At 36.7% G+C, this 22,383-nt stretch overlaps 1 protein-coding gene across 1 annotated transcript; it reads left to right on the top strand.

Moving 5' to 3' along the window:
- The first annotated feature begins 3 nt into the window (after nt 1–3).
- On the top strand, nt 4–20,387 carry HEPACAM2 (HEPACAM family member 2). Its single transcript, XM_009085955.4, has 9 exons — nt 4–73; nt 5,555–5,905; nt 7,032–7,316; nt 13,255–13,551; nt 16,410–16,535; nt 16,617–16,641; nt 16,764–16,801; nt 18,096–18,169; nt 20,271–20,387. The coding sequence occupies exons 1-9, from the start codon at nt 4–6 to the stop codon at nt 20,385–20,387; spliced, it is 1,383 nt and encodes a 460-aa protein (XP_009084203.1).
- Nucleotides 20,388–22,383: the final 1,996 nt, after the last annotated feature.

The raw sequence follows: 22,383 nt of genomic DNA, 5'->3' as shown, positions 1-22,383 counted from the left end.
AGGATGCTTTCATGGAGCCCTTTAGCCAACTTCTTTTGGGACTTACAGTGCAAAATATATTTTCTGCTTGTAGGTAAGATACAGTATGAATTATATTTGATTGTCATTGTGGAAATGTGAATTGGTTCTATTAGATTTATCTTTATAAATTTAAAGATATTTCTGTTGTGTTGTCAGATGTTTGATTTCAGGAAGGTAGCCTAAAAGCTTTTCACCTGCTATTGGCACCTTGCTTTATGAGTGAAGCTAAAGTTCTAGCAGCTGAACAAAAATGAGTGCTATACATAATGTCTATGTAAAACTTAGCATTGATTAAATACACATAATCTACATGTAAAACATGGGTATTGATTCAATACATACTATTACATTTTATTGAGTAACATACATTTTGCATTCTTTTTAACCAGTAAGGCTGGACAGGTTCTAAACCAATTATACAGAAGCTGTTACACACTTGTTTAAAAATTTATTGAGACAGCACTGATGCATTATTTTTCACTTCTTTATTATTAATTAGTTTGTATGTAACATCTAAATGTAATTGACATTGAAACTAAATTAAGCTTTTAGTCAGCTGAAGAATATCTCCCCATTAATAGTGCATTTGTTTGGTGTCTGGGTGCAGTTTTTGTAAGTGTGCATTTATTATCCGTGCAATGGATTAAAAAAAAAGATGTTTTATGTACTTTGAAAGAAATATCCTGTGATCAAATGTTAGATAAGCCTATTTCTACAAACTTCTGTAATTACCTTTTTCTGTATTTAGTATATAATATTGCAAATGGAGTGCATCCTCTAATCCTTCATGTATAGGAACAACTTTTATCTTCTTTGTGAACCTCGCAGTTCTGGCTTATTATAGAGTCACCTAGTTCCCTTGGTTTTGAGCTCAGTACTGTTTCAAGACTTTTGGCTTTATAAGGATTGATGTTTTATATGACTATTGCATCTCTTCTTTAAAATGAAAAATATTTGGCTGATAAAAAACAGTGATTTTGGGCTTTATCTGCTTTACCACTTTATTGGATATTTTTCATTAAAATCCTTCAAGAGTTATTGTCATGCAAGCAGAGTGCTTAGAGAACAGGTTTATTCCCCATGAAGCCTTACATCCTTACCCAGATATACACATTTTCTAGTAAAGGAAATGTGCTGCCCATACTTCATATCATGATGAGAATCAAGTGCATTGGAGACATGACACAAAGGCCACTGAAGGCACTGACCTCAGCAAATAAAATTAAATCCTGTAACAAAGCTCAGTGGAACTTTTTCTTGGGGAAAAATCCCAATCCAGGGAAGAATAATCCCAAATTTTCCATTATATAAATGGAGGTATAAAAATTACAGCTTTCCTGGACCATATATGGTTTGTTTGGGGTTTTTTGTTCTATAAATGAACATACTTGTAAAACAGGGGGAAAAAATATATTTTACTGATCTAGTGACATTTTGCACCAAATTCAGGAGAGCTGAAGGGCTAAATGAACATGCTAAAAAGCAGTTGAGAATCCAAACTCACTTTGACAAGGAGATGTACATGTTAAATTCAGAGAATGCTAAAATCTCGCTAAGCAGGTTTCAGTTTATGCCATAAACTCAAAAGTTATGTCATAGTTTTTTATTTAAACTAAAACTGCAGCCCTTGTTTTATGTCAACAATTCTGTTGTGCTTGCTAATACTGGTGATAGCAATGTGAAATGGAAGCAAAAGCACAGATCACTGAGCTCCAAATGGAGGTCGTTGTGGTTCAGCCCTTACAATCATTATACAAAAGTTAGGTCTTGGAATTTCATCATCTTGAGAAAAAAAAGTGTATTATATTTGTAAAGCAATAGGGATAGGCTTGAATTTTATGGAATTTGGGCCTGAAAAATATGAATTTAGTTTGACACATTGGCTTGATTTTGCTTTAATTCAAGGATTAGTCATAACAGTCTCCAGTTTAAATTAAAAATCAAAATTAGACTAATACAAGTGAATCCTAGAACCCTTTAGGTTGGGGAAGACCCTAAAGAGCATCAAGTCCAGCCATAAACCTAACACTGCAAATTTCTCCATTAAAGCATGTTCCTGAGTGCCATATCTACACATCTTTGAGGTATCCCCAGGGAGGATGACTCTTCCACTTCCCTGGGTGTCCCATTCTAATGCCTGACAACACATTTGATGAAGACAATAGCCCTCTCAATAAAGAATATTCCAGACTGCAGAAGACATGATCTCTGCTAAGACTGGAATATTTCCATCACTGCTCCTGTAAAACCCTTGCCTTTGACAGAGCACCATTATCTAATAACTTGCCTCAGTCTCAGCCTGCCTTCTCCCTTGTCCTACCAGCCATGGGGAAGCTCCTATGGAATGGTGGCACTCCACAAAATCACTCCAGCAGAGCCAGAGAACTGGAGATATCCAACAAGAACTGGAGATATCCAAAGCCACTCCTGAAGGAGCTGAGGGGAAAATGGGGTTTCTGCCCTCACCACCTCTGGTCCCAGCTAAAAGAATTTCCTCAATTGCAGATCAAAATGTCTTTTCAAGACACTACACAGAGCCAATTTTCCCTGTAAATCAAGTGGAACAAAGTTAATTGGCAGTTTCTATTCCAACAGGTTTTAGCTGCTACAGAAGTACATTTTCCAGCCCTGACTCTGTTTTCATTACTCTGTTATGCTGTCACCTTCCATACTGGTGGTCCCAGTTGTCCTGATGCTCACAAGACCTCCTGAGGTTATGCTAAGTTTTTGCACAAACAGATCTGTAAGAAATATTATTTGTTTTCCAAATTTTATGATTGTGCTTCTTCTGTTACTGGCATGTTGTCCAACAGCACACTCTTATATTGACAGCTAAATAAACGCAAAAATTGAATAACATCATACATAAAAAATGAGTAAGTATATGGACAGATATTTTAATTACAGATCTCTCTGTATTTGAGAGATGTGTTTGACTTTATTCCAGTTGATCTAAAAATTGAAATGGGTGGTTATATAATTGGTAAGTTATATGAAATAGATCTCTAGCATTAAATATTTCATGAAGGATTCTACTGAGGAGTTACTATCTTTCTCTCTTTTTCAAGCGGACAACAGCAGTTTAAATCTGATTTGTACTGTAATGCTGTCAGGGAGCATATTAACATCTGAGAAGTGTTAGAATAACCAACAAAATACTTCATGTGTCCTGTTAACCAGAGTCTAGGAAGCCTTGAAGAGTTGTACAGTGTTAGAAAATTTCAAGTATAACAGGCTACAAATACTGTTAAAAAGGGGTAGAGGTGCAGGCTTCAATTTGATGTGCATCATCTGGTTTAGGTTTTTCATCTAAAAAGTTAAGCATGTAAACATCTCTGTCCTATGTATCCTCCACTTAAGCCACTCCACATTTTTTCTACACTTTCGTCTTTTTTTTTACCCTGTTCTCCCCCTATCTCAGCTGAACCCCAGCCAGTCCTTTGCAAATTAAAGTCCATACAGCATGAAGCCCCCTGTCTGCTTCCTCCTTAGCCCCATTAATGGGGGCTTGCCAGACTTCCTGTCAAAGGATTTCACTGTCATTATGTATATTTCCCCATTAGTATTCTGCAGTGTTTTCCTTTGGCTTCCCTGCCATGCCCTCAGAAATGCAGTAAGCTATCTTCAGCTGAATGTAACATTGCTCAGCTTTATGAAAAGGGAAGCCAGCCACAAAATTACTTTTTGGGGTAAATTCTGTACAGCACTGCTGGCTACCCATGAGCCACTCACACTCCAGAGTACCTCTAACATTAATTACTGGCATTACTGCTGCATCTGTAACCACCACTCTTTTTTGTGTCCCCACCCTCATTCCCAACAAGTTTGCTTTGCCATTAACTGGTGGCAAACAACTGTGTACTGAAATCTGATTATTCTAACCCAAAAGACATGTACATTATGTTACTGAATTGATTTTTTTTCCCTGTCACATAACCTAGGAAATTAGACATAAATGAACCTTTAACAATTTCTGTCATAAAGAATAATGAGATGAAAGTAGGAAATGTAAGAAACAAAGTTAACTCTGCATTATATTAATGAGCACAGTCACATATTTTTCATACATTGCTCCTTCTGCTCTTTCCTACCCACCCAGCTCTTTCCAGGTAGAAACACATTCCATGTACATCAGCTGGGAAGTTACTTTTTCATTACAGGTATTTGGAAGCCTGTCAAGAATCACAGAATCTCAGGTTTGAGGGACCTCAAGGATCATCAAGTCCAACCAAAAATGATCATTAGCAGGAAAAGGATAGGTGGTTCATGGTGAAAGTGTTGTGTGTTCACCAAGGCAGTGCGTTCTCAGTCTCCAGTGTGTTCTTATGCAGTAGCAGATGGATTACTTACATCACAGTTTTCACATTTCTTGCTTATAAGACGTTACTTTTTTTCTAGGGTGTTTTTTACCACTTGCAGTGTGCTTTTTACCAGTATTGAACACAAATCTGAGCAATCAAACCTGCAACTAGAGTCAATTGGAGTTGCATCTTGAACATACCAAAATGTTTTTATATGTATTTAGAAAAATCCTATCCTTTATATTTCAAATTTATCATCCAAAATGAGTCTGTATTTTTGCTGTTAATTTTCTCTGGGCTTAAATTCTTCATCTCTAAAGTCCTATCAGTTAAAATGGTGTTGTGAGGTCAGTTCATTAATATCAATTCTTTACATCATTGCTGTTCTCATGAGTGCCATGGAAAAGTTAATGTGAAAATCAATCACTTAGTTCCAAGACTAAAGCTTTAATAGTGTTCTATAAATATGTCTTAGGCCAGCACAAGGAAAAATTATTTTAAAAAATATATAGGAAAGACAGTGATTAACCAAGGAGTTTCTTTTTTGCACCATAACAGAGACAGAATTCTTGGAAAACAGAATTAATCATGTGGCTGAAAATTTCACTTTTGTACATATCAACAGCAGGGCTTAATTCTGGCAATTTCCTAAGACTGGAATGCTTGAATTTTGCAAGCTTTGTAATGGTTCTTGAATTTAGTCTTACAGGTACAGAGCAGACAGCAGTAATAATTATATATAGTTTTAGTCAGAATTCATGAAAGTGGTGCTTGTCAGATTTTCAGTCAGTTTCTTAGTATAACTGGCAAAATACCTAAGAAGCTCCTCTGCAGCCAAACCAACCCAGAAAAAAATCATAAAAACCGAGTTTACAATCCAAGGCTGTTAGACAGTGTAAGACCTAGAACTAGGAAATATTTTAAAGGGAAGATATTTTATACATTAAGGTAAGTGTATATTATCTCATTTTTGTCAAACTTTCAGCAGTAAAAGATCTTCCTTTAGCTTTTTGTATAATATGAGGCTGGAGCTCTGTAGTTAGATCCAGCTTCACCAAGGTCAATGAGCTCTTGCCCCTTTCGTACTTAAAATCTGAGTTATAACCAGGTAAAAACAATGTAAGTTTTAGCCTTGAGAGTTTTTTCACTGTGAGAATTTCTCATTTGAGTTTTTATGGTTTCCATTTGTGATTTGGGTTTGTTTATTTGTTTGTTCTTCCATTTTTATGCAGGGATTTGTTCTGCCTTAAAATTGACAGTACCATCTCATACCATCCATGGTATTGAGGGGCAGCCACTTCATCTTTCTGTTGACTACAATTTCAATGCTACAGCTTCTGAAATACAGATAATATGGCTTTTTGAGAGGTCTCAAAGTAATCCAAAATACTTGCTTGGCTCTGTGAATCAAAGAGTAGTTCCAGACTTGGAATACCAGCACAAGTTTACTCTTATGCCACCGAATGCATCTTTGAGGATTAACCCATTGCATCTCAGTGATGAGGGCAATTACATTGTAAAAGTCAATGTCCGTGGAAATGGGACCCTAACTGCAAGTCAAAAGATTCAAGTAGCTGTTGATGGTAAGTGAGTAAAAGATAGTATCTTCATTTTGAAAATGAAATTACAATAGTTTTGAAGCCCTGGTTCTTAGTATCCAGTTGCAATGTTGTCTTATTTGATGCAACCATGCATGAATAAATGCAAACAATTATGTTTTTTTTTTTTTCTACTGCTGCTGCAGGGAATACAAAAATATGTCATCTTTAAAGAAAATTAATGTATTGATTGATGTTTCTATATTCTAAGTAAAAAACTGAAGAGGTATAGAAACATTTAAGATGATATTAGACATTAGACAAAAAATAAGATTTCATAAGTTTCTGCTGTGCTCCTCATCATGGGGATGCATTGAATTTCAAATAGTCTTTTTCCCTGAACAATTTTTCCTCCTGTAACAAAAGGAGCCATTGAATTTTGCTGGTGCCTGTAGTCTGTAAAATAAGCCCAGATCTGAATTCATAAATTTACTGAATTTCCCTCTTTAGACTCTGCTCTTTGTATTGGGGACTTTAAAAAAAAAAAAAAAAAAAAAAAAAGAAAGAAAAAAATAGAAATTGGAAATGGGAAAGAATTATCTAAAAGAATGACAAGAGGCTTCTGTAATTTATGGATTATACAGAGGGAATCCTGTAACTGAAGTTTTCAGGGTTGAAAGGAATGAGATGAACAACATCTTGAGGTGACAAAGTTGTAGCTGCCGTTTAACTCCCAAACCCATCCCAATCTGCAGACATCCTCATGACAGATTGCCCAGATTTCAGTGGTGCCCAGTGTGGGCAAAGCTGTTGGCAGTCATACTGAGATCACACACGGTGGGCAGTGTCATGCTTTGTGCTCATTTCATTTCTGTGAACTCAGTGATTTGTGTATGAGGCGAGAGGCCATGGTCCACGTGACTGAAGCCTTTATCCTATTACCAGTAATCTAAACAGTCTGCTTTTATTTATGTCCAGTAACAATTATTATAGTCACCAGCTGAGATTATGGCCTTCTTTTTTAACCTTTAGGTGCATTTAAGAGATAAAATTTGAACTATTAATAATTTAGAGAAAGAATGATGAGTGCTATTTGAATCACCTTGACCATGAAGACTGTAATATAATGGCTTGTCACTTTAACAACCCTTCATATCTTTTTATTTTACAGTTCCAGTCACAAAGCCAACTTTACATACTGAACCATCTTCAGGAGTAGTGGAGTATGTAGGGAATATTACCTTAAAATGTACTGTGGATAGAGGTACAAGGGTAGCATACCAGTGGATGAAAAATGGGAAGCGTCTTCATGCTGGCCCTAATTATATCTTTTCACCAAACAATGCTACACTTCTAATTGTTCCTGCAGTAAAAGAAGACATTGGGAATTACAGCTGTCTGGTATCTAACCCTGTCAGTGCAATGGAAAGTGAAATAATTGCACCAACCATATATTGTGAGTATATGAAATATTCATTATTATCTTTGTGTGAATGATTTTGCTGGAAGGAGTGCCTCCAGATATGAAAACAGGCAGAAAACAGTGGATTGTTTTCTCAACATTGTATGTGAGCTTGCATTCAAAATAAGCTTGTTTGTAGTAGCTCTAAATTAAGACAGGATCATAAAATTATTTATTGTTTTGCAGCTGTAAAGATCAGTCTCAACTGCTGAATTCAAATAGAAACTTCAAAATTTCCACAGATGTACTCAGGTTTGACTGAAAGGGAAAAAATAATGAGATCATTATACATGAAAATGTTGTCATAAGTGAAGACACCAAATAGTATCAAAAAGCTAAGCACAGGAAGTACCAGGCTGAAGAACTGGTATTAGTGGGTTTCCTCAAGATCATTTCAAGTCCAATCTTTTTTAATATTTCCATTAATGGCACCAGAAAGAAGATAGGGAGTATCTCAATGAAGTTCATTTATGACATTAAATAGGAGAACCAAATGACTTTGGCAGAGTAATACAGCTAGGATGAAATTTGCTAGTAAAAAAATAAATGGGCATGCCCTTTCAGAGAATAAAAAACATGAACTTCTGCTGATAAGATCAAGATTGATTAGCAAATGATCAAGGCAGTAACCCTAGGTGACTGAGCTATCACCAGATATCTATGAACTGACAGCATGATTCAGGCATGAGAAAGACATATTTAATTCTAGGGGAGTGGGAAATGTATTTCCAACCAGGAAACAAGGGGAATGCTAATGGCACACAGAAGATAGCACCACATGTGCAATACTTCATGCTGTCCCTGCAGATCCCAGAATGCTGATCTTGAACTGGAAAGAAAGAAAGGAATGGAGAAGAGACACAGAGATCTCAGGCTTAGCAAAATTAGAGCTGCAAGTTATTGCATTCCACATGAAATGGGAAACATGAGGGAGCAAGAAGAGTTGCATAAAGACCATTTTTGACAGAAGAATAAACCATAAGGTAGCCAGGTATTTTGACTGGAAATGAAGGCACTTGAGAAACTAATTGAGTTGGAGGAAACAAAATATTTATTTAATCACCATTCAACAATTATACAATAAATCTTAGAGCCTTCTCCTTTTGGACTATGTCAGGAATTCCCAGTGCCTCCTCTGTTTTCAAGTAGCACGGGCTACACATATGTCACCTGCTATGCTCTAATCCTCATGTCCTCAGGGGTCGCAGTATCCTTTTCAGAGGAGAGCTGAAATTTAAAGGGCCAGGACCTACTTTGCCACCAGTCCTATTCAGATATAGCCAGTTTACCCCGTGGACTGCTCTGGAAGGGACACTGCAAGGACTGGAACTGAATTCCTGTCCAGCCAAAGGCTGGTGCTCATTCCTGCTTTCCCCAGGTTCTGGCAGCTGGCAGCTGGTAGGCAGCCCATGCTCAGCTTGTTATGATTGCACTACCAACATATTCAGAACCTACATCTCTTACATCTCTACCTCTTATATTTTCCTCCTCCTCCTTTCATCTCCTTTCATTTCTGATTGTCTATTTTGCTAGTTGTTCAGAGATTTTTGTTATAATTTGGAAGAATTCATTGGATAAGGGGATGGCTTGCATCTAAAGTATGAGGGGGGAAGAGGGGGGGTCTCTACACTGCACTAAGAGAAGAGAAAAAAACTGCCTAAATTAACAAAGATTAATGAGGACATTGTTAGATGTGAGTTGATATAAGCTTATGTGCAGCTTATAAAATTGACAGCAGTGTGGACTTGAAGATGAAGAAGCAGTTGCAGAGTCCTAAACATGGCAAGTATTAATTGAGCTTCCATCTCATTTGACAGAGTAATCATTATTAACAAGGAAATAACCAGCACTCATAGAACTTTAACTTATCATTACTGTCATGAAAAAGAAAAAAATCAATTGCATTCTTTCCTCAAGGTAGCACATTTTTGTATGCCTGCTTTTGTAGGGTCACAATCTCAGCTCACTGTGCTTAAAGTGCTAAGAATGACAAGTGAAGGTGTATGAATGCAGCTTCTCTACTGCGAGCTGTGAATTAGCCTTATACAGGTCTGTCTTCAGAGTACCAGCACAGAACTTGGGACACTGTATCCAGCCTGACAGCCCCTTCCATGCAATGAGGTTTGGTCAGGCTAGAAAAACATCTGCCACCCTTGCTACCTTTCAGACAGCTTTGTTTGTTGCACAGCTGGTGTGAGATTTGAGTTTCTGACCTGTTACACATGGGATTGTCTCCAAAGCACTGATAGCACAGGCAGGTGTCTGGGCCACTTGCTCTGACAACACGTGTGCCCTTCAGTCCCAGCTCTGGTACTGCTTCCCCCCTTCTTCCTCACTCAATTACAATTACATGCATTTTTCAGTAAATTTGAAAAATCTGTCTAAGTTCTAAACTCGAAACCTGGTTTTGACCTACTGTTTACCAGAATTTTAAAACCTCAGAGTTACTTATGTGTCCACATTTCTTGAACATTTGCTGTTTAAATGGTTGTGATATACAGCTTTATCAAAAACCTTGAGATTCACTTTTTCTCCAAGTGTGTAAATATTATTGTATATGCATTTTCTGAATGTCCTTCATCAGAACTGAGGGTTTGCTTTGTGCACAATATAAAATCTGAGAAAAAGGTATTAAGAGCAAACAATGCAATGCTGAAAGACTTCAAATACGTGTGGTATCCAAGTCAGTGATGGGAGTTGGGGTCTTACTTCCTGAGCTATATGAAGTCACCCAATTTTGTTCAGCCTCTGCCTGCAGAAGTACTTTGTCTCCCAGCTCCCAGTTGCCAATAACAATCCAGGACAGGCCCCAGGATCTCTCTGTGCCATATGTCATTGCTGTGGGGGAGTTACTGGAGGTGATAAAGGAAAGGTCGCTCACGGTAAATACCTGCCATCTGCTTGGAAACTGTGCCAGTCTCGTAGTGATGGGAGCAATTGGAAATATTCCCATGGAGCAGTAAACTGTTACTCAGAAAGATTGATTTAGTCTTTTACACATCATTTAGTTAACTGGTTTTACTGAGACAAGAGGCAGTCTTCTGTAGAGAGCAATACTGGAAAGGGAAAATAGAGCTGAGGGATCCATGAAGGTTATCATTGTGGGTTGTTACTGAGTATGAAAAGCGGTTTTTAATTCATGTCTTATTAACATTATCCTGCTTCTCCATTAGTTATGGTGATAGTGATGCCTGGAACGTGGCTATTGCAGTCATGTGACTCAGAAACAAATTATTTCAAGATTGGAAGTTGCTGTCCTGTAGGCTGCAGCAGACACTGTTTTACTGTGTTGATGGAGTTGAACTGAGCAAACTAAGTGGGATTTTCTTCCTCAAGTCTTCCAAAAGATAGAATATACTTAGTACTAGTGAGAGAATGGTTAATTGCCTACTTTTCAAAATCATCCTTCAAGCTGTGTATAACTGTCTGTTACCCATTGTTTAGTGACCTTGATGTACACAATGCCCAGGAGAAGCAAAATATTGTTCCAGGAAAAGCAGAAGGGTTACCCAGTCCTTGTGTTGACTTCAACAAAGAATGCCACTTTTCAGATTTTGCCAAGATTTGGCTATTTCTTAAGATAACCCCTCTGGTTTTTTCCAACTTACTCCCCCAGCCAGTTGTGTCTCAGTGTTTGCATCATAATTTCTTTCAACTTGCAGCTTCCATTAAAATGCAGTTCTCGGTGTTATCTCTTTATGCTCAGTATCAGTATCAGTTATGATACTCAGTATGTTATCTCAGTATCAGTTATGATACTGATAGAAAAGCAGAACTCAGTTCCAATTCTTTTGCAGACTATGGCAAAGCACCCACTATGGTGAGGAGAGCATGGAAATCAGTCAGCTATTCTTACCAATAATCTCTCTTAACACATATCAAAATCATATTACCTGTGAAAATAAAAGATTATTCTCCTAAAAAGAGAGAATTGGATTGGAAGGACCACTGAATTGCTCTGAAAAGTAAAAAAAATGTATGTTCCTGCCTGTACATAGTTTGTGAGGGTCTTTAATTCATTTATGAAAAACATCAAAAGCCAGTACATCCCTTCTCCTTTCAGATCTGAAAAAAGGGAAGTAAATACCTATAAGAGGTGAGCCCATGTGAAAAGCTCCCCTTCCACAGAAACATGCAGCCCAAGTGAGGCCAGCCAAGCCAAAACAGTGGGGTATAGGTCTGTACTTCACAGAAATGGTCATTACAGGGTCAGCTGGCTCTTGGAGACAATAAAGCAAGTGACTCAGGAACTGCAGAGCCTGCAAGAAAACAGCCCAGCATCTAGAACCTAAAGAAAAGCCATGATTCTTCAGAGCACTAATTCACTGCAGTGTCGGTGGGAGCAGCACTAATTCATGCTGCAGTAAATTTGTGTTGCATTTCCCAAGAAAATATTATGCATGATGTTGGCCATTCCTTAAACTGAGGTCAGATGTGGTGGTCTATAGTCTCTTGTCTAAGCCTGAACAAACAGAAAAAAACAGAGCTGCACACAAAATGGCCTGGTTTGTGCTATATGCTGGTGGCTTAGGTGCTCTTGAAGAATAAATGAGTCTCATAAAAAAAGGCAAGCAGTAAATAGAAGTGTGTATTAGAGAACGTTCTAAGATGATCCTGAATTTCCTGGTGGGAAAGAAAGTTCTGAAATATACAAGTGTGCACCTTCATGTAGCAGGGATTTTCCCATTCGAACCCAGCTACATTATCTTAATTCTCCCAACAACCACAGGAAGGTGAAAATTTTACTAAATTCCACTCTCTTCAATGGGCACAGCACTGTGTGTGTTTTATGCTACACCATTCTGTATGAGGTAGCTTTAGTGACCTTCAGTTATCCTACCAAAAGGATATTTTCTTCTTTTGCTCTGTCATATTAGGTCTGTGCCTTTTTGATTATTCATGCAAGTCCTCAGGGAATCAACAACATTGAAATTATTAGGGATTTTTGGTTTTATTTTCTTTTAATGAGAAAAAAATATTGAATAAGGCACACTTCAATTATTATATTCTCTATGTAAATTTCTATACTGAGGTAACTTTAAAAATAATTTTAACATGTAAAGATATAAAAGTCCCAATGATCTGAAATGTTCAAGTAAAAACAGCATGAGAAATATTCATATAATATTTAAGTATATTGTTTCCCTTCTCATTTTCCTATGCAGATTGCACTAAAAATACTCATCTGCTCAATATTTTGAGTAATGAACCCCTGACTTTAGAACAACATATGCTTCTTCTAATTATATTCAGAAAAGCAACTTGCAGCACAAGAACTTGCTCTTGAAAAAGCATAATTGCAGTAGTAATTATTTAAGTATTTGAAATGATTTAATTATTTCAAGTATAATTTAGTATTACAAACCTACTAAAATAGGGGGAAAGTTAAAATTTATTCTAGCAGTCATTTATGGAAAAATTTTTCTAAATTTATCTAAGGCACACCCCACTCAATATTATACCTGTAAGTTAGTTTCCGAAATAATTTTTATACTGCAAATTATTGTAGTGAAGGTAACATTACCAAGCCAATTTGTTCACTTTTAAATTTGTAGGGAAATCACTTCTGCCAGTAAGTTTGGCATTGAAGTAGAAATCAGATATGTTCCTGAAGAAGACATTCTCCTTTACTTCATAGAAATCCAACAGATTTCAATTTTCATTCTTTTTATCATACTGAGAAATACATAGAGCCATGTTTTTCCTTAAACAGCAGTTAGACCAGAATTACACGGATGTAGCCTGAGCTAAGCCTAGCACAGATCCAGTTATTGAACTGAAAGCCTTTTCATTAAAATGATTGAATGCCACCCATTCTAAAGGCTAGTCTAACTTAAATATTCTAACTTAAGAGATACACTTCTGATTAATTTTCAATTATATACTTTGATTTTCATTTTCTCACTGTATTTCCCTTTTTTTCCCAATGTAGATGGACCTTATGGACTTAGAGTCAAATCAGACAAAGGTCTGAATATAGGGGCAGTGTTTACAGTGGACATGGGGGAAGTTGTACTGTTTGACTGCTCAGCAGATTCAAATCCAGCAAATACTTATTCATGGATTCAAAGGGATGACAACACCACTCAAGTAATCAAATATGGACCTCATCTGGAAGTTGTATCTGATAAAGTGGCCCAGAAGACAGTGGATTACATGTGCTGTGCTTTCAACAACGTGACTGGAAAAAGAGATGAAACTCGCTTCACAGTTGTTGTTACGTCTGTAGGTAAGAATGTAACTTAATTGCTGTGAAGTGTAACATCTGAGTGGATGCCCCAGAAAAAGTATGTCATTCTTAGAATATGGTGTTGAAATTTAGGTCTTGCTAAGAATATGGTAAAGGGGCTTTTGGACATTCTGTGGGATAAGGTTTTACTTGCTCTATGAGACAGCTTGGAACACAACCCACTAAGACACGGAGGTTTTGTGGGATTTTATTACAATGTTCATGCCCTTGTCATATTTATGAATCTCTGGATTGATTGCTGGGTTCTGAAGAACACATACCTTCATTGCTCCTACAGTATAATCTCAGCTCCTGAATGATTGTGTTCAATAGCAACAAAGCAGTTTTTCAGAAAATCTCCAGAACCATAGAGCAAAGAACAAGATAAGTCTGATGTCTCTTTTCAATAGAGATGGATACAAGTATTTTCAGATAAGGAACATATGCTATTAATGTTCAACAAGAATTACTAGATTGCCTGGTAGAAAATTTAACAAAGCAATTTCACCTGGGCTGAGCAAAGAGCTAACAAATTTGTTAGCCTGGTAAACAAGAAGATATGTCCATGATTCAGGCTACTTACTGATTCATCATGAATCCAGAGCTTTCAGTATGCTGGGAGGAATATGGGTTGCAATTTCATAGTAAGAATACCACACTCAAAAACTAAATATTGTGGTTACTAGTGAAAGAAAATGCAACCAGAACCATGTGTTTATAGAAATAAACATGATATTTCTCCAGGAAGTTCATGTAATATTTAGCTGAGATTTCCTTTCAAAGGCCAAATATTTCTCCAGGAAGTTCATGTAATATTTAGCTGAGATTTCCTTTCAAAGGCCAAAAAGGAAGGAAGACTCCACAGCTTCATGGTTGGTTGCACTTAAAATAGTAGATTTCCTAATTACAAATATTTTACTTACATCTTATTAAAACATTTTATCTAGTGTATTTTAAAATAGAAAAAGATATTTTTCCCCCCTCTGGAGCCATTTTCTTTTAGACGAGTGTTTATTCAAATAGCACTAAATGAAGATGTCAAGGCTACACTCTGCAGAGCAGCACTGACTGATTTTAAGAGGTATGAATTCACACACAGTTCATTCTCAGTGGTGCTGCTCGGGGTAAATTCACATTGCAAGTGAAAAACATACTTATCAAAGACTATGAAAATTGTCCATATTCCTTTTCCTTACCCCCATAATACAGATGCTGGGCTATGGCATCCAGAATACCAGAAACCCCATTTTCAGTAGCAACAGGAACTCTGATGTTTCAGAAGACCTTACACAAATTCCCCATAGGACAGAAACTCACCTATATGGTGCTATAGACAGCTGCCAAATTAATCCTATAAATTATCTAGAAAACAATTCTTTTAATAAGTTACAGTTATATCAATAGTTGCACTAAGTTGTTGCCCATTTTCAGCCATGATTCTAAAATAAAATGAGGTATCTCAGTTTTCAAGGTTAGTCAGCTTGAGTGTGTTAAATGCATGCAAAGACCACAGCTTTGTTTTCTGCACTGATTTATCTATGGAGATGTGATTTATTGAGTCTACATCTGAAATTACTCACTTTAAGGAACAATTTTAAGGACTCATCTGATTCTCCAGCATTTTGGCTTTTTCTTCCTAAGGAAAGCAGTACACCGAAGGACTATTTTAAAAATTGGTGATATTGCAGTGATTTATCTTCCCATATTTTTAGGACACATCTGTCTAGAAATCCTCATATTTAATCTTCATGAAAACTACTGCACATGTAGCCAGCACAATGCCAGTGAAATACATGTAGGTGTAAGTAGATGTAAGCAGCCCTCTGCACAGGAGTTCATCAACTACTGGGAATACATCCAGCTAAATAATATACATTTTAATTGTAAATTAATAAACAAATCTGGCACTAGCAAATATGCAGCATCAATTTGCCTATATGGATTGTGGCTTGTCCTTTATTACATGAATTTTGCACAATTCAGAGCAAAAGGAGGAAATTAAGAGTGCACAAGCAAATATGTCTGGCATTTCCTAACTTTCACATTCTTGTCTTTGCAAATTCATTACAAATGTTTTCCATGTGCTTCTAGGTATGTAATTTTATGCAATTTGTGTATGTGTTGTTGCTGGAAAAGTCCTGCTAATGCATATCCCAGCAAAAGACTTGAGCAAAGGAAATAAATACTTTGAAAATATTTAGGTATGAATACAAACAACATGGTGGAGTCCCCATTCTTGGAGGTGTTTAAGGAAAGACTGGACATAGAACTTAGTGCCAGGTTGATCTTTGGTTATCGGTTAGACTTAAAGGTCTTAGAGGTTTTTCCAGCCAACCGACTCTCTGATTCTTTGATAATTTATTGCTTTCAGATGTGGTTTGATAAATAACTGGACTGTCAGTGATCTAAAAGTCTTTACAAAAAGTCAAATTAATCTTTTGTCTTCTCCTACTTTATAGCTCCCAACTACTTGGAGGAATTTCCTTCAATCTAGCACAAGTTGCTCTCTCACTCTCTTTTTTGGTAATTCAGGGTCTCTATACCTCAAGTTATAATATGCATTTTCCTTTTTTGATGCTGTAATTTGTGACTTACACTTACTGCTTTCCATTTAGCACTAGGCACTAATCTGCTTTGAAGTCTTTTCTGATATGCATATCATTGCTTTTCCAATTCAGGAGCTCTGTGAGGAAAAATAAATATTACCCATTCACAAGTCCCAAATTTTGCATCTGTTTTGTATCTCTATGCAGGTTTACTAGTTTCAGAATAATTTTAAAAGGTGCATTCTTCAGTGTCATTGTAGCACATTGTAAAGAACAAGAAACTAAATACAGTACTCATCTTCTTTGTCACAGGGTTGGAAAAGCTGGCCCAGAAAGGAAAATCTTTGTCTTCTCTTGCAGTAATAACAGGAATTTCATTATTTTTGATCCTAGCTATGGCCTTTTTATTCCTATGGAAAAGATATCAGCCACATAAAGGTATGTAAAACTTAAGCACAGTCCAGCTCTTCTTTTGGACCCTTGAAGCAAAAAGAATAATATTTTTTTTCTTCTTTTCAGTGATACAACAGAAGCTACAGAACAGGTAGAAAAACAATTCATCTTACATCTAAAAGTACTTTCCATCCAGAGAATTGCATTTTATCATATTAATTTTCTTTCCTTGGCTTATGATGTCAAACTGAGAAACATGTTTATGTTTTCTAGGGCAGAGGCTGATTACAGAAAGGCACAGGCATTTTCAGGTAATGCTAATGAAATAAGTGTGAGCATAAGGACAAAGTCCATTCCTGAAAAAGAAAAATATCATCACAAAATACAGATTAAAAAATAAAAGGAAAGGAAGAAAAGTGTGGTTTTATGTTGGGTTGAACACCTCTATGCTCTATGACAGCTTAATTAAGATCAGACCTAAATGAGAAGTCAGCATGGGTTTAGCTCATGCCTGGAGCTCATAGCAGTATGTACTGTTGTCCTGAATTCTACCTATTAATCCCAGTATTCTGGGATTGGAATCCTGTATTCCACTGTTGTCACCAATATGATTTAAATCAGTGTTATTGTGGGATAGCAGTAAAAGGTGATACACCATATGAGGATAACAACTGAAAATGTTCGTGGTATCAGTTGTTATCAAAATGATGAGTTAATGACATTGCAGTATCCATATATAACTTTCTATCATATTCTATACTGCTTTTCTCTGTGTTATCAGGACCCAGAGTGTTTTTTTTCACTGCCTCTTTTACCTCCACAATGCTTCCCACCTGATCCTAGGCAGGAGTTGCTAGTGACCAGGCATCCTCTGGATGGATATCACTTTTATTCCCATTCCTTTCTTCCAAAGCATCAGAGCAGACCATAAACTGCTACATGCACAACTAGAGAAGTATTTGAAGCTTAGGAAGGTAGGACATTCATCTAAGCACAGAGGGTCCATCAAAGTCATATCAAAGGATAGAAATTCATCACCGTTTTTAGTGCTGCAAGCTTTGATGTGAAATGATGCCCAAGAGACAACCAAGAGCCTCACATCTCCTGGACAGTGGGAGGGTAGACTAACACCTAAATACACCTAAACACAAGGTGTATCTGAAGTCCCAAATAATAATGTGACATCTTTACTGTGTTCCTTTTTATTATTCTCAGAACTGTAAAACATTCAGATGGTATTGCTTCACTGTGAATATGCTGGGTTTATTAATTCAGCCTCTTTTCTATGGGAAATGAAAGTAAATTGGTTATTTTAGCCTTCCAGAATAGGGAGTATGAATGTCTCTACCAAAATTGTTTCTGAGGTTGGCAAGAGGCTCCTCACTTGGTACAAGGTGTGGGAAATCACCAAGCACCATGCACACCAGCTCTGCAGCTGTCCTGCCTCACTCCACACCAGTTTAGGAGCTCGGCAGGGAAGTGCTCTAAAGCAGATCACACAAGCAGTATTTGGGTGTTTTAAAAATTAGGACAAAATACCTTGCCAGTCATTATTTTCCAGGTTCATATTATACCTCTTTTTTAAAATCTTTGTTCTAACTTTAGGACATGAAAGTGCTTTGGATGATTTTGGGATATATGAGTTCATCACTTTTCCAGATCTTCCCAGTGGCTCTAGGGTATGTGATTTTACATCATAAGCAGACAGTTTCTTGTCTATTTCTCCAGGTATACTAAATATCTATACCAGAAACCTCCTGTAGGTTTGTTTCTGTTGCTTTTTATGGATGTGTGCATGACACTATATTCATGGCTATTGTTCACCCAGTACTTGCTCTTTCTTTCTTTCCTGTGTTACTAGTGCAGTACTTTGTAATCCACATAGTGAAGTAAGGAACAACCAAGCTCTAAAGACAGCAATCTCCATTCAACTACTTTATATTAAAAGAATATTAAAAGAATATTAATAATGTTGGGTAGTTGAGTAGCACTGAGCCACCTGTGTCACACAGGCAAGCATACTATTGTGATGCCATTTTCTCCCTTGACCCTAATATTTCTGCTCATGCAACATTCAGCCCTGGCAGTGCAGAAAAGTCTCATGGAGTTATTTAAAGTGTAAATGTAAGCTAAGTCTCAGCTGTATTTCACAAAAATTATTTGGTTGGTTTTGTGTATTGTAGGGTAGGAGTTAAGCATTGGAATTTTGCTAGCAGAAAAGAAATCCTGCAACATTTGCTGCTTCCTTGCATTGTGTCTTTGCTGACATTACTGCAAAGCAGAAGACCATTCTGATATGGTGTAAAAGGACCAAAAAAAATCAGAAATAGGGCCACAAAATTTAGGGACAATGGTAAAACTTGGAGGAAAGAGAAGACATTCTCTTTGCTAGGGAAAATTGTCAGCAATGTAATCTCATAACTTTGGAGACCGTCAATCTGGTCAGGTAAGGGAGAGCTCTTAAAGCATGGTCACAGGGTCACATTGTTACACCTAATTTGTTTTTATGATTAGTACTCATAATACATCATGTCAAAAAATAGTCATAGATTCATTTATCTTCGATGGAGTTAGATATTTGTGTTTGTGGAGAGGACAGACTTTTACAGCAGCAGAGATAAAAGACTTTTAGAAAACAGAGCAGCTGAACTGCTTCTTTTACAGTTTGTGCCAGTAAGAAACTTATTAAGTTTAGAGATCAAGCCCTAGATGATCACAGCCTTAAGCATACTGCAATATTATTTTATTACTAAAGAGGGTATATTTAGATTTAATAAATTCTTTACTTGTGAGGATGGTGAGGCAACTGAAAGTTATCTCAGTTGCAGATGCCCCACCCCTGGAAGTGTTCAGAGTCAGACTGGACTGTGAGCAACCTGGTCTAGTGAAAGACGTCCCTGCCTATGGCAGAGGGGTTAGAACTGGATAATCTTTAGGGACTTCCAACCCAAACCTTCTATGATTCTATATCCCTTAAGCTGATTGTATCACAATATCGTGTTCTTGCAGGATCAGGACCTTAGTAGGTCAGGAGGGAGAGAGCAATGCCAAGAACAGCAGGATGGATGTACAAGCAATGAAATCTACTCTAATTTCCAGTAAAATTTCAAGAAACAGGAGAAACTCCACTCATTATGTGGAGTGTTCAGCAACTCAAATGTATAGCATTGTAGGTAAAGTCAGCATTTGATCCACTGATTCATTTTAGTCAGCAGAGAAAGGGGAAAATAAGGAAGTGTAGATAATGAATGTAGAGTCTAGGTAAATCTGTTGTCATGACATAAGAGGAAATTAGTATATTTAATACACTGATCAAACAATATTACTTGATTTATGGAAATTCCATACATTTCTCTCTCTTTGACATGCCAGTGGGAGTTTTATGCTGAACCCAATCCCTGAATATTTACTGCTTTTTTACTGTTTGTTCTGCTTTTCTTTCTGGTCTTGTGGTACATTAATATAAAGCATTTGCTGTATTAAATGCAAATGTTCCTTTCTGGTCTTGTGGTACATTAATATAAAGCATTTGCTGTATTAAATGCAAAAGCTGCATCCTAAATCTTTAAAGGAGCTAAATGAATTTAAAGCTAATACTTGCCTTACTATGTGACAAGAACTTACTCAAAATGAACTGTGAACTAGCAGAGATTTCCTGTTCAATCCACGAGCAAAACTTTGATGAAAAGTTTAAAAAATTACAAGTTACATTAACAGTTTAATTTCTGTTGAACGTTTTCATATTTGTACTTACAGTAGGAATAACTTTGTTGGTTTTAGGTTTCAAGTCAATCTGTTCCTGGCCCTGACTTTGTTGCAGGCCAGGATATGCTAAGTACGGTTTATGAAGTCATTCAGCACATTCCTGAGCAGCCAGAACAAGACCACCAACAGTAAGTTGCAGACTGTGCTCACTCACGTGGTAGCTCAGAGACAAATACTTTTGTATCCAGAACAATTTACATTTTGGTAGCTGTTTTTTGATTCCACTGAGAGGATAATGGAAGGAAAGAAAAAAGCTACCTTAATTCCTTCACCATTTCCTATACAGTTCCCCACTCTTCCTCAAGACACCTCTGTTATTTCATTACACCAGTTTTGTTAAAGTAATAAACAAAAGGTGAGATCTTCAAAAACAGATTCAAATTAAAATTCCCACTTAATTTAATAGGGCACTGAAACATCAGCACTTCCTACTGAATAGGTTAAACATTCAATCAAAGAAGTTTAATTGGTAGCATAGCCTCCAGACCTCTCAGCCTTGTGCCAAGTAGAGTTAGGCTGGGAGTTTTTGCAATGTTGAAACTGGTCAGCTGAGTAATAATCAGTGGTTGTTAAAATAGTCACTGAAATTCTAACAAACTAGTACTTAAGTAAGCAGTGTCTCTGTAACAAAAGAATTCTTGTTGTGTGGGTACCTGGCTGGGAACTCCACAGAAACACTTTTGCTGAGTTCAATGCCAGGAAGGCCACAGCACGTTGTTCTTATGTCTCATAGACCTGGTTTTGTTCAAATCACCTCTTGTATATCACTTTCTATCATAAGAAGTCTTTGTAATTGTGATATAGCTGCCATAAATCTATTGTGAATATAGTCTTTCTTACAAATTAAGAACAGCACACAAGACTTTATTTGGTAACAAGCCTATTGTATCTCATTTTCCATGGTTTTTTAATGTGTTCTGTTTCTTTTAGAGTTGAAAAGAAAAATACACACTCTTAACAATATGCTAATGAGTTGGCTGAGTAATCACAATGTTTATGTGACTGCACTTCCATGTGGTACTTACACTACAAAAAAATGACATTATATCTTAATTTATGTCTTCAACTGTGTGTCCACTTTATGTATGTAAACATGCAGCCATGCCTGTCAAAACAAGTTGGTCAGTGAGAAAGCAACACTGAATTACTAATGATGTTTTTGTTCTGCTCAGAATTTTTCACTTTGAACCCTAGGATTTTTAAAGCCAGATGTAAAAAATACCATTCATAAAGTACATATTTTCCTACTCTTCCTCTTACATGTCTTCCTTCTCAAGTTTCTCACTGGTACATGACACCTCTGAGAAAAGGAATAAACACAACAAAAAGGTAACTTGATCTTTGTGACAGTTCAGATTTCAACTTAAAATTTGCAAAACATATTCTGTAGTTGTAAAGGACTCGTTTGCATAAACCAATTTTGCTGCTCTTTTCATATTTCATATTTTGAAAAGGAAACAGGAAAAAGTTTTCACTAATAGCACAAAATCTGCTAAGCATGATACTGGGCAAACTTCTCAGATTAGAAGGACCACATTCATGAATTTTCCAATTCCTGACCTGCTGAGAAGGAGCACTCTGAGTGATAAATAAATAAGGATGATGAAGTCAATACTGGTGCTTACAGCAGGATGCTTCCATTTCAGTATAAGGGAGAAAGAAAACACCACAGAACAGAGAATGAAGCTGGGAAAGTAATTGCAAACTCCTGTAGTGCAAAGTAATGATTACTTATGGATGAATCCCACAGACTCAGTATGCAGTCATCTGTACAATAATCAGCAATATTCAAAGGAAAAATGATATAACTTGCCTTCACTCTGCTTATGGCAGGAATCTCTCTTTGTACAAAGCAAAAGAACAGATACTACAGGAGCCAAACAGATTTGTTAGTTAAGTGATCTCTTTACTCTTATTCCCAGTTCTAAATGGAACTGCTGTGATTTATTAAATGGAATTTATTAAAATGAATATGTAAAGCAAAATCGGTCAAAAGCAATGTTTAATTCTCAGATTTACAGTTTAAGAATCTTTCAAATCCTGTCTGTGAATGTATCTTCACCAAAATTAGCTGGTGTTCTCTCTCTCGCTCTTAGAAATCCCAGTGACAGTACCAGCAGATTTGCAG

Source organism: Serinus canaria, chromosome 2 (genome assembly GCF_022539315.1).
Source record: "Serinus canaria isolate serCan28SL12 chromosome 2, serCan2020, whole genome shotgun sequence".
NCBI lineage: Eukaryota > Metazoa > Chordata > Aves > Passeriformes > Fringillidae > Serinus > Serinus canaria.
This window is presented reverse-complemented; position numbering and strand designations above follow the sequence as displayed.